General features: G+C 52.6%; 1 protein-coding gene across 1 annotated transcript; it reads left to right on the top strand.

Moving 5' to 3' along the window:
- The first annotated feature begins 3,523 nt into the window (after window positions 1–3,523).
- On the top strand, window positions 3,524–11,765 carry TRIB1 (tribbles pseudokinase 1). The gene is made up of 3 exons (XM_046642337.1): window positions 3,524–4,553; window positions 6,643–6,935; window positions 9,372–11,765. Exons 1-3 carry the CDS (start codon window positions 4,194–4,196, stop codon window positions 9,835–9,837), a joined length of 1,119 nt encoding a protein of 372 aa, XP_046498293.1. The 5' UTR covers window positions 3,524–4,193; the 3' UTR covers window positions 9,838–11,765.
- Window positions 11,766–14,168: the final 2,403 nt, after the last annotated feature.

The raw sequence follows: 14,168 nt of genomic DNA, 5'->3' as shown, positions 1-14,168 counted from the left end.
GAAGCCGGGATGCCCTTCAGAGTCCACCCAAGTTGGGGTAAGGAGGCCCAACATTTACACTTCCACAATTACTAGTCACTGGATGTGGACCTCCTGGGAAGGGAGTGCGACCTCGGGCAAGGTAGCTCTTCTCAGTCGACGCAACTTCCAAAAAGGGCTCTCAAGGGGCTAGGGGGTGAGAGGGATGGAAGTAAATCCTTCAGTCCTGTAGGGGAATCTGGCAGTACATGGCAACAGCCATACAGAGGGGCTGCCTGGGGTGGGGGGGCGCGGCAGCCACAGAGGAGGTGCAGTCAGTGCCTGAAGCAGAGAGAGAAGGGAAGATGTAGCTGCTACCCATCTTCCCACCTCCCTCCAGTGCCTCCCACTGGGCAAACTGGGCTGGAAGTCAGTGGGCAAGAGAGCATGGGAAACAGAGTTTGCAAGGGGCAGCCCCAGGGAGCTGAGCATGGGAGGGCAGGGGACGGCTCTGAGAGCAAACAGGCCGGGGATTCTGGCCTTGGGGGTGTCTGGGGGGCTTGGTGGGTGGTGATGCCTGTCTCTCAGAAGAGGCTGTGAAGCAGGTGTGCACCGTGGAGGAAGATGCTGATGGGCTACACTGAGTTTGCCATCCAAGCGCAGATGCCCAGCAGGCAGCTCAGTGGTGATAGGACTTTTAGGCTGCTTCATTTTAAAACGGTTTATGATGAGGGTTTTAGGCTGGTTACTTTTAAAACTACAGATGAGAAGCAGGCTCCGAGGACTGGAATTTTGCTTGCCCTTTTGAGAGACATTTGTGTTTGTGAAGGAAGGGGGGATGACCTTGTGGGGACCTGAAATTGGCCACCCCATATGTCTCTTTGGCATCAAGATTGTTTTGGGCTGATTGCTTTCGATAAACTGGGACAGGGAAGGAGGCTCTGGGGAATGGAACTTGCCCTTGTTGGGACACATTTACATTTGTAAGGTAAATCTCTATCTGTAAAAGGTGACTCCCGCTCTGTACCAGGAAGAAGAGGAGAGATGACCTTGTCCCTAGAAGCTCTTAATGGGGAAGGCAAGAACTTAAGTTGGTTGCTGTCTGGCAATCTCATGTAACTGGTTTAGGGTGGTGGCGTCTAACCTTTGTAACCTTTACTTAATCCGATTTGATTCTTGTCTAAAAGTCATGGGATCACCCAATGACCAGACCCCACCTGCACTGATACCATTTTAACTTTTTTTTCATGTTCTTTCCTTTGTCTTCGTAAAGAGATGACTCACATACCTATGCCTTAAATTTAGCCCTAACCCTCAACTCGGGGCAGCAGCAGGAGCTCTGACTGCCCATGGGTCCTGTCCCCATGCCAGAGGGGGCAGCAGCGGCAGCTCTGCCTGCCCATGGGTCCTGTCCCCATGCCAGAGGGGGCAACAGCGGCAGCTCTGCCTGCCCGTGGGTCCTGTCCCCATGCCAGCGGGGGCAGCAAAAGCGGCGGCAGAAGCTCTGACTGCCCATGGGTCCTGTCCCCATGCTACACTCTTCTCTAAATAAAAGAGCACTACTGCCAGATCTTAAGAGTCTAAGAAATCTTTCTTTCCACTCCTCGGCTCACTGACCCCGCATCATTTCATCTTAAACATTGGGACAAAATACACTCAAAAGGTGGAAAACCTCAGCTGGGCTCTCTCCTGGCCACAGGACCAAGAGCAACCTCCTCAGCATGGCTTTGGAGCTTTCACATTTTCCCAAAGGACCTCTGCAGGCTCAGCTCCCCACTTCCCTGGCCTCTTTGAGCCAACCCTGCCCTTCCCCACATCCCTCCCTCAGCCGCCGGCCACCCACCATTCTCACCTCCCTGGGGAGCAACTCTCTCACCATCCCACACATCCCCAGATCAAACGCCTTCTAGATGGAGCTCTCCCTAACTCCTCCTTTCTCCTTACAAATTGTAATCTCTCCTTTGTGTCTCCAGGAGAGCTTTGGAGCCTGAGAGCTCCACCACTTATTTGCTATTCCACCACAGCAAGGAACTTAACCTTTGCAGGCTTCTTCCTCTGTGAAGCGGGGCAAAAACCCCACGAGGTGGATACAGAACTGAAGAGTAGCATTATGTGTAAAGTGCTAAGAACTGTGCCTGACACATACAGGCCCTAATTCATCTTAGCTATTATTATTATTTTAATTTTCATCTTCTAATCCCCAGTGCCTAGCCCTTGGTAGATGCTTAATTGGTGTTTGTTGAATGAATGGAGATCTAATATGGAAAAGGATTTATCCTTGGGGTTCGACCTGGTTTTAGAAAATTAAGTATTTAGCAGAAGCCCAGGGAATCCTGATACTAATTATCTATGTTGGGTGTGCAGGGGCTCCAAATTGACCTGGTTCTCTCAAGAAACGAAAACGACAGGGTTCTAAGTTATTTTTGTTCATGGAGCTTTGTGCAGGGCCTGGCACACATTTCATGCTCACCCAAATCACGTTGCACGAATGCACGCACACGACCTGGCAGGGTTGTCCTGGTGAAGGCAGTATCACTGTCGGTGGCCAGAACGATTTCCATTCCCTTACACGCCCACCACGGAACCCGGGCTGGCCCCAGGGCCCCAGACCCTGCTGCGCCTGTGGCGGGCCAGGTGGGCCCCTTCCGCCAGCCAGCTCCCCACATCCTTTGTTTCCCCCCGGCCCCGGCTCAGGAAGCTCTTTCTGCGAGTCACCGCGAAGGGGCGGCCCGGGAGTCTGGAGAAGCTATTTCCGTGCAATCCGAGCGGGCGGCAGGCGCGGGAGGGGCGTGGAGGTGGAGGCAACGCAGAAGGCCCCGTGTTTGCTTTTATTTCATCCAACAGAAGGTTCTATTTGTGGAAGCGAACAGACGCTGGGGATTAGAGCTGGGAGGGGGCAGGAAAAGGAAAAAAAAAAAAAGCCACATCCACTACCACGCACAGGTCTTCCCCGGAACTACCGCGTGGGGGTGAATGACTGATGCTGGAATTCATCACCTTCCCTGTCCTCCCTTCCTCCGGCTGAGCCGAGGCTCGGCGGCGCCCACAGCTCCAACCGGAGGTCCCAAGGTGGGGGGCGATGGGGGGATCCCCGGGGCGAAAGGCGTAACCGCGGGGCTGCAGCGAACGGCGGGTGCAGGGAACCGTGGTGCGCGCGCCCGCAGTCCATTGTGCTCGATGTGAATGGGGAGCGCGCGCCAATCAGCAGTCGCTTCGCCCCCAAGGCCCCGCCCCTCCCGCCCACTTCCCCGGGACCCTGACGTCACGGGAACTTTTCCTCCGCCCCCTCCTCCGGCTTCTCAGCGCTGAGCCCCGGGCCTGCCGGAGGGCGCGCGCCGCCTCCTGCCCAGCCCAGCCCCGGGGGCGTGTGCGCGCGCCCAAGGCGGCTCAGGACTCGCCACCTGCACCGGAGCGCGCGCTGCCCAGAGCATCCCCAGCCGTCGGGCCACCCCCATTGCCCCCGCCGACCCAGCTCCACCTCTCCTCCCCCCGCCCCGCTCCGGTGACTGCTAGCCGGGCGGCAGGGCCCGAGTCGTCGCAGCCACCTCATTGCACAACCCGGCTTCCCAACTGTTTACACAGCCCGGCCTGTGAGTGTGTGTGTATACAGCGTGAGTCACCGGGAGGCGGAGGAGGTGGAGGAAAAGGAGAAGGAGGAGTGCACTGGCCAGGATCGGTGCGGCGCACACACTCACTCACTCACACCCAGTCACTCTCTCCGAGCGCGTCTCGCTCGCTCACACACACGCCGGGAGCCCAGGAGCGCGCAGGATCCCGAGCGCCGCGGAAAAGTTGCTCCGGCTTTCGCTCCGAGACTTATTGCTTTGGGAAGTGCATTCGCTCCGTGGCTCCGCCGAGCCTGCGAGATCCTGCCCTCTCTGTCCGGGACCTCGGGAACGCCGGCCGCGGCCGCCTCTGCCTCCAGGACCGCCGGCAGCCTCGACAACAATAGCGGCGGCCGTCCCCAGCGAGGCGCCCCGAACCAGTGCTCCCGGGGGTCCGGGGACCCGGACCGGCCTCCGCCCCCCGGACGCGGGGCCAGCGTGGTCCCTGCGTGCAACGCTAGCACCGGGGAGCCGCTTCTGCTTTGCCCCCTGGGGGGGGTCGAGCCAAGCTCCGTCTGCAAACTCCATCCCGCGGGCTGGAATAAGTCGCGGCGCGGCGCCGAGCCCGCAGCGCCTTCCCGCGCGGATCCCGGGACGTACAAAGCCGGGGCCGTTCCGGCCCGGGACGGGATGCGGGTCGGTCCCGTGCGCTCTGCCATGAGCGGCGCCGCGCAGCCCCGTGGCCCAGCCTTGCTGCTCCCGGCCCCCCGAGGTGCCCCAACCAAACGCCTGCTGGACGCGGACGACGCGGCGGCCGTGGCGGCCAAGTGCCCGCGCCTCTCGGAGTGCTCGAGCCCCCCGGACTACCTCAGCCCTCCTGGCTCTCCCTGCAGCCCGCAGCCTCCGCCCGCCGCGCCGGTGTCTGGCGGCGGCGCCGGGAGCGCGCCGGGGCCCAGCCGCATCGCCGACTACCTGCTGCTGCCGCTGGCCGAGCGCGAGCATGTGTCCCGGGCGCTGTGCATCCACACGGGCCGCGAGCTGCGCTGCAAGGTAGGAGCCCGGGGCGGGGACCCAGCGGGGGTCGGGCGGTGGGGGAGACGCAGTGGCGGACAGAGGTGCTTGGGGTCTCGCCGGCCGGTGCCCGGGGACCATAGGTGCCACCAACGCGTGGACTTGGGGCAAGGTGGATAAGTGAGTTGAGCCTGGTAAGGCGGCGTTTGACCGGGTTCACCCTTTAGGGGACTGAGGGCTTTCCGATGGAGTGGCATCGGGGGCTCGGTAGTCAAGAGGAAGTGCTGTGTTCAGTTACTTTATCTCTCGGTTATTTCCTTAGTGCCCACTTTAGCGCGTGGCGTGCCATATAAGTTGTGGAATTGAAATGGATTCCAGGGCCATGCCATTCCCCTTCTCTCATTCTCCTCGCCTCCCCCCCACCCCGCCCCTTGTCCTGGAAGGACGCCCTGCAGTGGGTGCCTCCTTGGAGCTTAGAGCAGCTGGCAGCTCTCCTCCGGGGGTTTCAAGGCACCCGGGCTCACTGTGGGTGGTAAGCGGGTAGGAACACCGTGTCGGGCTCGGGGCTTGGGGCTTCCAGCTTGAACCTGCGCTAGGACGAGAACCCCGTCCTCCCCAGAGAGCCGTCTGAGGGAGTCTCCCAGCCAGGGCGGGGAATTCGCCCCGAGTAGAAATGTTGGAAAGCCCACAGCGACCCGGCTCCCTCGCTTCCATTCATGTCTTGAGTTTCCGGCAGCGATTTTCTTTTGAACATAAGGGATTCCATCCAGGAGGGGATACAACTCCCAGAAACAGGATCCTCCGCGTGCTCCTCCAGCGCGCAGAGACACACCACGTTCCCGGCTTTGCGCGCCTGACACCCGCGTCCCCGACATCCCTCAGGACCCTCCAGGCTGCTCCTTTTCACTCGAGAAATAGGGTCACCCCTGAGTTAAAGTCGCTCTTGGGTTTTCTGCAACTCACCTGACCCCCCCCCCCCCCCCGCCCCCCGCCCCACGGGCTTGCTGCTGCCACCTACTGTCCGACCTGAATGAAGTTTCAAATGCGTGATCAAGCCCAGTTTAAAGGGGGAAAAATCTTTTCTTTTGGGTCGCTGGGGCTAAGAGCTTTTTTGGGAGAACTATGTGTGTGGGATGGGGTGGGGTGGGGTGGGGTGGGGTGGGAGGAGGGGGGCCGAAGAGAGATTTTTCTAGCTGGTGCCAGAGCAGCCGGGCCTCAGAGGTGGGGTGGGTCTGGCCATTGTGCAACCCCTTCCAGTTCCTCTGAGCAGATAATAGCTGAATCCAGATGGTGACAGCCCGTGTGTCACCGTTTCCAGTTGAGTCTAGGATATGAGTAACCGGGCTAAACAAAAAAGGCCCTTAAAGAGACCAGCCAGCTTCTTAGAAGAGATGCTCCCCATTTTCTCGTGAGGGTACGGGAAGGGGGAGTTGGGGGGGGATTAAAAAAAAAAACAGAAAGGAAAAAACCATGGAGAGGATCCCACTTCCCTCCCGTGAGAATTTTAACTCAAGGCTGCTTATACCTGAGTCAGACTGTAGACAGGCTGCTTAAGGCTGCCTTGTCAGAGCCTCTCTCCCAGTCATCTGTTCCTTCTGACTAATGACAAATCTGTATGTTCCCCAGCCCCTGCTTCCACTTGGTGGCTGCAGAGTCACCACATTCTGGGCTGTCTCTGTGCTGAGCACTTTGGCATTTGGGTCTGCAAGAGGTCATGCATTTCCAGGGACTGCTTTTCAGCTCTTGGAGATCCCAGCGGGAACCTTCTGTCAGCCACTTTGCTGCGGGCAGCCTTGACTGCCAGCAAGGAAGGGCCACAGAGGGCTGGTCTTTGGGGCTTAGCTTTCCGGAGCTGATGGCCTCATGGAAGGTGGGAACAAATATAGAAGACAGTTCTTTCAAACCATCCATGTGGTAGCTCTTTGGATATTTGCTAGCCCAGAGCCCTAGATGTTACTGGTCTGGGGTAGCTGGGGCTGCATAAGGTGGGGTGGCAGAGATAGGGGGCAAATCAATGGAACCTTACTGTCAGCCAAAGCCCAAAGACTGAGACCTGCAGCCCAGCCCAGGATTTGGGGGGCAGCCTCTACTCTTCTAGCCTCCTGAATGGGTCCCCTTCTCTCTGCAGGTGTTTCCTATTAAACACTACCAAGACAAAATCCGGCCTTACATCCAGCTGCCATCACACAGGAACATCACCGGCATCGTGGAAGTGATCCTTGGGGAAACCAAGGCCTATGTGTTCTTTGAGAGGGACTTTGGGGACATGCACTCCTACGTGCGAAGCCGGAAGAGGCTGCGGGAAGAGGAGGCCGCCCGGCTCTTCAAGCAGATTGTCTCCGCCGTTGCCCACTGCCACCAGTCGGCCATCGTGCTGGGGGACCTGAAGCTTAGGAAATTCGTCTTCTCCACGGAGGAGAGGTGAGCGGCCTCCATAGCCCCTCCTGTGGCCTTCTGGAACCAAAACGAAGGTGCAGGTTGAGCAATTAGGTGCAGTGTGTCGGGTCAGAACAACAGTTGGGGCTCAGTTGTCCCAGAGCTAGTGTGCAGAAGTCCTCTGCCGAGGAGCCATCACCACCAAGGTTGGTTTATTCTGCACTGTTGTGGATGTGGCCTGGGGACACCTTGGTGCCTCTGTGGGATGTCATGTGATAACAAGATGCCCTCCCCGCTTCCGCCCCAGGATCAGGTTTATTCCCCATTCTTGTCAGAAGGGTCAGTTCTTCTGGGGTGTAAAAATCAACCTGGCCGTCACAATCTTGACTCCTAGAGGAAGTTTTCAGATCCTTGCTTCTACTGAGTGGGGTTTTTTTTTGTGCCTAGAAAGTATCGCAGAAGTAGTTAGACTGTGGTATTTGCAGAATTCCGCCCTCCTCCTCCACACACGTTCCTCTTCCTCTTGGCTCGGCCCCCAATATTTTCTTCACCTTCTCCAGTGACTTTTTAGATACTCGTTTGGAGACATCTTCAGAAAATAGCCACATTGAATAATAAATGGAAGTTGGCTGCAATCGATTGCTAAATATAGATCATGGCTTACCTCCTAAAGGACAGGATGAGCTCGATAAAAGAATAATGAGGCATTAAGATTCAGAGTTGAGGTTTCAGACGAGAGGATTCAGGAAGGCGCAGGAGATAAATTTTATCTGATTTTAAGACGTGGGCCACATCCCTGGTGGAAAGATGAAAAGCAATACCCTTGTAGAATTGTAGAGGTGGGTTTGCGGTATTTTGCTGCAGCTCTTCCTACAGGGCTTACCCCCCTGTGCATTTTCACCCTTAACTCCAGATCGTATGAAAAAGTCCAGGGTTGAGTTGCCGTGAAGCCTGGTTTGTATCTGACGTTGCAGTAATTATTGGAACATACTGATTAGCAAAGAAAAGCAGAGTGTTTGCAATGAAGAAGTTTCCAATTCCTGGAACATGCTCTTTTGATATGGTGATGTATTTTCTGAAACATGCCTTACACACCTCCTTACAAGCTTTTGAAATCCGCATTGCACAGGCGAATGTCATGGGCAGGGAGTTTGGCAACCGGAGGGTTAAGCAATGGCAGGCTGACGCTATTCGTGTAACCAGCACAGGTGCAGGGTTTTAGTACTACAGCAGCCAATCAGGGGCGGCCAGTGCGGGTTGAGTCATATTTTCCGTTTACAGAACCAATGGGTATTTTACATAACGACGGGGAGGTCAGGCTGAGGACATACCGAAGTTAGCACATGTATACTACACTCCAGAGAACAGGAAGGCAGCAAGAGGAAAAAAAAAACAAGCAGACCTTTGAGAGGAAAAGGAATTGACCCATTAGCCAGTACCAAATGTTTGCATTTAGCTTCACAACAGGTGACTTACTGAAACAGGGCTATTTCAGAGAAGCTGGGAGGGGCAGAAGCTGCCACCAGATATTAGAGGTTCCCCATGTGGCTCTGGGCTTTGGAGGACCCAGGAGATGTGGGTGGCTGGATCTGAATAAGGAGGCACCTGCAGCTTCATAAGAGAGCCTTTGACTAAAGGTTTTTCAGACTCTGGTTGTTACCTGAGTGGATAAACCCCCAGGTGGAGTAAATGTGCTTGGGTGTGGATGTGCCGTCCTGGGGGCTGGGCTGTGTGCACATATGTAGGTGTGTTAGGGCTCCAGTATCCTTCAAGTCCACCAGCCGCTTCTGTTGGCTCACATAACCTCTCCGTCCAGGCTAAGCTTCCTTTGCAATTAAACATCCCAATAAATGTCATTAACATTCCTTGCTCCTTTCCCATCACAGTTATCACAGCCTGGGCCCAGGTGGACAGAGTTCCCTCTGTGCATATATATCCATATGAACAGGGATACTGACAACTTGTGCATAATAATAGTGACTTGGGGCTGTGTGTTCTATAATGCAAAGCGAGGGTCCAGGCAGCCCTGGCTGTCGAAGGCATGATAAGAATAAGATCGGCTTGTAGGATGCTCAGCTCCTCCCTGAAGAAGTAGGATATACGGCTCTTCTCTGATAGCTTGTGTAGAAAATGTCAGCAGTCCCTTGAGACAAGCTCCTACTTCTGCAATGTGAACCTTGTAGGTTGTGTAACCCCTCTTAGGATATCTCTTATAAGCTCTAGCACAATGAATAGTATTTGGGGCTTTGCATCATACCCTCCACCCCAAGCACTCTCTCAATACTTTGCAAACGTTTATTGCAGTGTGCATTGCTTTGTGAAATCCTGGGTGGTTGCAGGACACTGCGTACTGGATGAAGGGGTACATGGCGTTCCTTGGGCCTTTGCTGTCAGTGCCTGTGGGGCATTGTTACCAGGAAGGCCTGGTTTTTTCATGAACAGCTGATCTGGAAGTAATGGCTTGTTTCCTGTCTTCTGCAGAACCCAGCTTAGACTGGAAAGTCTAGAAGATACACACATCATCAAGGGCGAGGATGATGCTCTCTCAGACAAACATGGCTGCCCTGCCTACGTGAGCCCCGAGATTTTGAACACCACTGGGACCTACTCTGGGAAGGCGGCTGATGTTTGGAGCCTGGGGGTGATGCTCTACACCCTTTTGGTGGGACGATACCCATTCCATGACTCAGACCCCAGTGCCCTTTTCTCCAAAATCCGACGTGGACAGTTCTGCATTCCTGACCACATTTCCCCCAAAGCCAGGTGCCTCATCCGCAGCCTCCTGAGACGGGAGCCTTCGGAGAGACTCGCCGCTCCTGACATCTTACTCCACCCCTGGTTTGAGTCCGTCTTGGAAGCTGGGTACGTCGACTCAGAAATGGGAACTTCAGACCAGATCGTTCCAGAGTACCAGGAGGACAGCGACATTAGTTCCTTCTTCTGCTAATCCCAAAACCTCAGAAACCTCATAATGTTCACACATGGCATTTCCATTTCTAAAGATGGACAGGCCTTTCGGCGTGGTGCCAACCAGATATGTGATGGCGTAAAGATGGTAGCTGCTGAACTCAACGGGGGGACCTCCCCTTGTCCGTTGTGATGAGCGACTTGATTGATTTGAGCAGCATACACTCTGATGGGCTGTCTTGAAAATTGTTCCTCTTCTTAATCAACCCTCACCAACTATCCCTTTGTCAGAGTCGGGGGTTCCACATCTTTTCTAGGTGGCAAAGAGTATGGATATCCTACAGCATTTGGTCAAGTGAAATGAACTTGAACATTCTAAGGGGAGAGGAAGTGAATCGCACAATGGCATTTTGGGCAATAACCTATTTTAACAGGGTGACAAATAATTTGGGGCAATAAACCTGCCATCTTCGAACTTGTCTTTGGTAGCTAGACTTTTGCTACCCCAGCTTCTCTGACCGGAAAGTTCTCTTTTGGTTTGGTTTGACACTCACCCTTTCTTCACACTCAGATCTACCGGTGACTGTGCTCCGTTTTTGGAGCAGCTGTTTCAGCAGCATAAGGCCTGCCTGAACCATGAACCCAGACTCTCTCCGTTTCCTGCCAAGACCTCATTTGCACTAATGCCTTCATTCTGACCTTGAAACGTCCTCCCCTCCCACTTACCAGCTAACCATGGAAAAGTATCACAAAAGATTCGAACTCCTGGCTACTTCAGAACTCTGAGCTCACACGGAGAGACTGCAGATTTTTAAAAAGAATTCGAACACTTGGAAACACTCGCTTTTTTGGTTCCCTTCAAATATGTCAGCGTTGATCCTTTCCTTTTTCCCCAAGACCATCTCAGGGTGGAGCGTTTTGTCTAGGAGGAGAAAGATAAAGAGACTCTCCACTCCCCACTCCCAAGAGCAAATGTTAAACATCTTCGTGCTTCAGAGAAAGTGAATTTGGGACAGTCTTAGACAATTCTCAGACCAACTTCCAGAGTTATACTCTAAGCCCTCACGGGTACGGTCTGCTTCTGGCATTGTGTGTGCGTCTGCAGTCTTGCATGAATGGTTGTTAATATTTCAAATGTGGTGTGGTTTATGAATACATCTGCCTAATCAGCGTCTGGAGTGATATAGCAAGCCCCAAATCTTTGAGGTCGCAAAGGCCTTTAGAAGTCATCTAGTCCAACCTCTTTCCTCTTTCTGCCACCTCCCAATGCAAAAATCCCCCTCTCAACTTCTTTCACGGGTGGGAGTCCAACCTCTGTTTGAATGCTTCCAGAGATGGGAACTCACTACTTACAAAAGATAGAGCGAGACAGAGAAACTGCACCTTGCATTAAAAACCAAGTGCAGACGAAATCTCAGTAAACGTCTTGGACAGTACTGAAATCTGGTGGTTAAACGGGTAAACCAAACATACTGTATTTTGAGAAATGGCACAAAAACGGGCAGTCATCCTTAAGGGCTAGGCCTAGCCAAACTACTAACCTGCATTGCGAGAATGCCGTGTATACCTCACGTACTGTGTACTTTGTACATATATTTTACCTTTTTTATATATGTCCGACACTTTCTGTTGTTTAGGCTATGAGGCTTGTTTTGTTGTCTGTGTCTGTCTGAATAACCTGCGTGTCTAAAACCACGTGAAATGTGAATGATTATTGGCAATATTACCTAACAGAATCATGGGACTCGGAGGAGAAGGAGGACAGAGGCCTCTGTCTTACTAACGCTCTCGTGGTTGCTCGACTGTTGTATCTGTGATACATTACCCGGCTAAGGACTCGGGGCTGGCTGGGGCTTCTGCCGGGAAAGCTGGAAACACTAGACCCTTCCTGTACATGTGTATATATGTGAACAGTGAGACGGCCGTTTTTGACTTGTAGAGAAATTTTAATAAACCTGGTTTCGTAAATAGGCGCTGTGAATTTCTTTTGAGTCCAGTCTCTCTTTGCCTTGTGCAGTTTCATGCGGGGGATGCAAAGGGCTCTGGCCTGAGGGCTTGGAATCTCACGGTGGTGGTGGTGGTGATGGTGGTGGTGGGGGCGGTGGGGACAGAGAAGTCAACAGACAATGATTGTTATATATGACCTCTGACAGATTTGAACCTATTCACTTTTTCCATGGAAGTGGGCAAACTCGTTTCTATAGTTGAAGCCAATTTGGTGAAATCGGGTTGGTGAGGGCTATGGGTTGAATTTAGAGTGGAGAAACATTCGAGGAGGAGCATACATAAATGAGCCTTGCATCGGGAGAGTCCCTCTGGCTTTTGGTCTTTGTTAGGTCAGGGACCTGTGAGAATTTGATGAAAGCTGTGGTCCCTTCTCAGAAAAACGTACACGTGTGTATCCAGCAGAATTTTGTCATAATTCCAAAGGTCCCCGTATGTCCCTGAAGGCATCTTAGGCTTCCTGTTGAGAACCAGATTCTCCCGTTAGACTTAATTAAAATGGCTAATTGAGGCATTTCCTTTTCTTTCCCCCTGTAAGAGTGAACATGGAAATAAAGGAAAAACTCAAGTGACATTATTTTGAATCACAAAAGATTTTGATTTAATTAGGTTTATATCTTCCCTATGACATCAGATTCTGTTCTAAATGAAGTGAATTAGCATCTGGAGTGATCTTTGAAAAAACTTTATGTTGTAAATTATAAGGAATATACAGAAAAATGCACAGATAAGTGTATAGCTGTGAGTTTTCATAAACCGAACACACTGGTGCAACCAGCATCCAGATCAAGAAAACAGTCCCAGGACCCAGGAGCCCCCTCCTGCCCGTTTCAGTCCCTACCTGACACACCCCCTCCATGGGACAGAACTTCAGCTCTTGAGTTGGACTGTAAAAATTAGACTAAGTCATTAACTCTGGGCTTAAACAGAGAGGCATACACAAGTTGCCGATGACACAATTGCCCTTTTCTTGGACTCAGGCTGAGATCACCCAGAAAAGGAGACCTGTGACACCAAGGTGAGTGCAACTCAGGCCTCGTGACCCAGGAACTTAAGAAAAGAAATGGAAAAAGCTCATCAGAAGCAATGTGGGAAATGGCCCAATGCCTGGGGAGCTTAGAGACTAGGAAGCTGGGGGTTGGTCTATGGCCATCCCATGAATAGAACCCTTAAACCCCAAAGTTCCTGGGGCCTCAGAGCATACATTGTAGTGTCGCCCTGCTCCAAGGAACCCCGACGAGGCTCAGCATAACTCCTTGGGCATACAGAAGGCTAACACTTTGGACTTCGCCGAGCTTTTTAATCTAAGGATTTCAAAACACTTTGTAAGCGATTAAGGTTACAACACCTCTTTGTACTGTTGTTACATGCACCAAGTGAGGGAAATATGGGTCAGGATTGGCTGGGATGACACGTGATGCCACAGATCCATAAATTTAATCTCTTCGAAGTTTGGAACAAATCCGGGCAATCGCAACCAGCTGCATTATAGAAGGTTGGAAAGCGTGTGCTGAGCACTGGCTGAAAAGATCGTCACGTTTATTCCCTCTTGGGAACTCAACATACTCGCCATTTGAGTGAATCATTCAAGTATCATCTCAATAACTTTTTATTTGTATCATATTTTCTAGAAGTTTTACTCTTTCCCTCCCCTTCCTCCCTCCCTCCCTTCACAGCAGTTGAGTGCAATAAGAAAGTCAAATGTTATTTGCTCCATTTTATAGATGAGAAAACTGAGGCTCAAGTGTCTTTCAGTAGCCACTCAGGAATCAGCAGCTCAGAGCTGGGATATGAACTCAGGTCTTTGGGCTCCTTGCCCAATCTCGTTGCTATGTCTGCACACCGCCGCATAAAGCCTTCCGGTGAGAATGACGATTGGAGAAGGTAGCTCAAGACAAATACAAATGCTGAGTCTTTAGCCCCATTAATGTCTTCAAAACAACCAAATACATCAGTCATAAGGGTGGGAGCAGTACCAAATATGAGAGATCTGTTTGTTCAATAAACGTTCACTGTGTACCTGTCAGGTGCCAGGCACTGTGGTAGATCCTTGGGAAACAGAGGACCAAGACTCAGTCCCAGCTCACTGAATGAAAACCTCCATGAGGCCAGGGACTGTGGCAGTCTTATTTACTGCTGGCTCCCCAGCACCCAGCACAGTGTCTACCACAGCAAGGTGTCCAATGGCGGCATGGATGGATAGGTGGATGGATGGAGGCTTGGATGAGTGAATGGATGAATGGATGGATAGACGAGTAGATGGATGGATGGATGGGTGGATGGACGAGTGGATGGATAGATGAGTAGATGGATGGATCAGTGGATGGATGGATGGATTGGTGGATGGATGGATGGTTGGATGGACAG

The sequence above is a fragment of the Equus quagga genome, chromosome 16 (genome assembly GCF_021613505.1).
Source record: "Equus quagga isolate Etosha38 chromosome 16, UCLA_HA_Equagga_1.0, whole genome shotgun sequence".
NCBI lineage: Eukaryota > Metazoa > Chordata > Mammalia > Perissodactyla > Equidae > Equus > Equus quagga.
The sequence above is the reverse complement of the archived record's forward strand: the minus strand, read 5'-3'. Positions and strand labels throughout refer to the sequence as shown.

Coding starts and splice junctions, on each gene's coding strand:
- TRIB1 (XM_046642337.1), top strand. CDS start 4,194: ATGCGGGTCGGTCCCGTGCGCTCTGCCATGAGCGGCGCCGCGCAGCCC. Junction 4,554..6,642: donor GCCGCGAGCTGCGCTGCAAG/GTAGGAGCCCGG, acceptor TTCTCTCTGCAG/GTGTTTCCTATTAAACACTA. Junction 6,936..9,371: donor GTCTTCTCCACGGAGGAGAG/GTGAGCGGCCTC, acceptor TGTCTTCTGCAG/AACCCAGCTTAGACTGGAAA.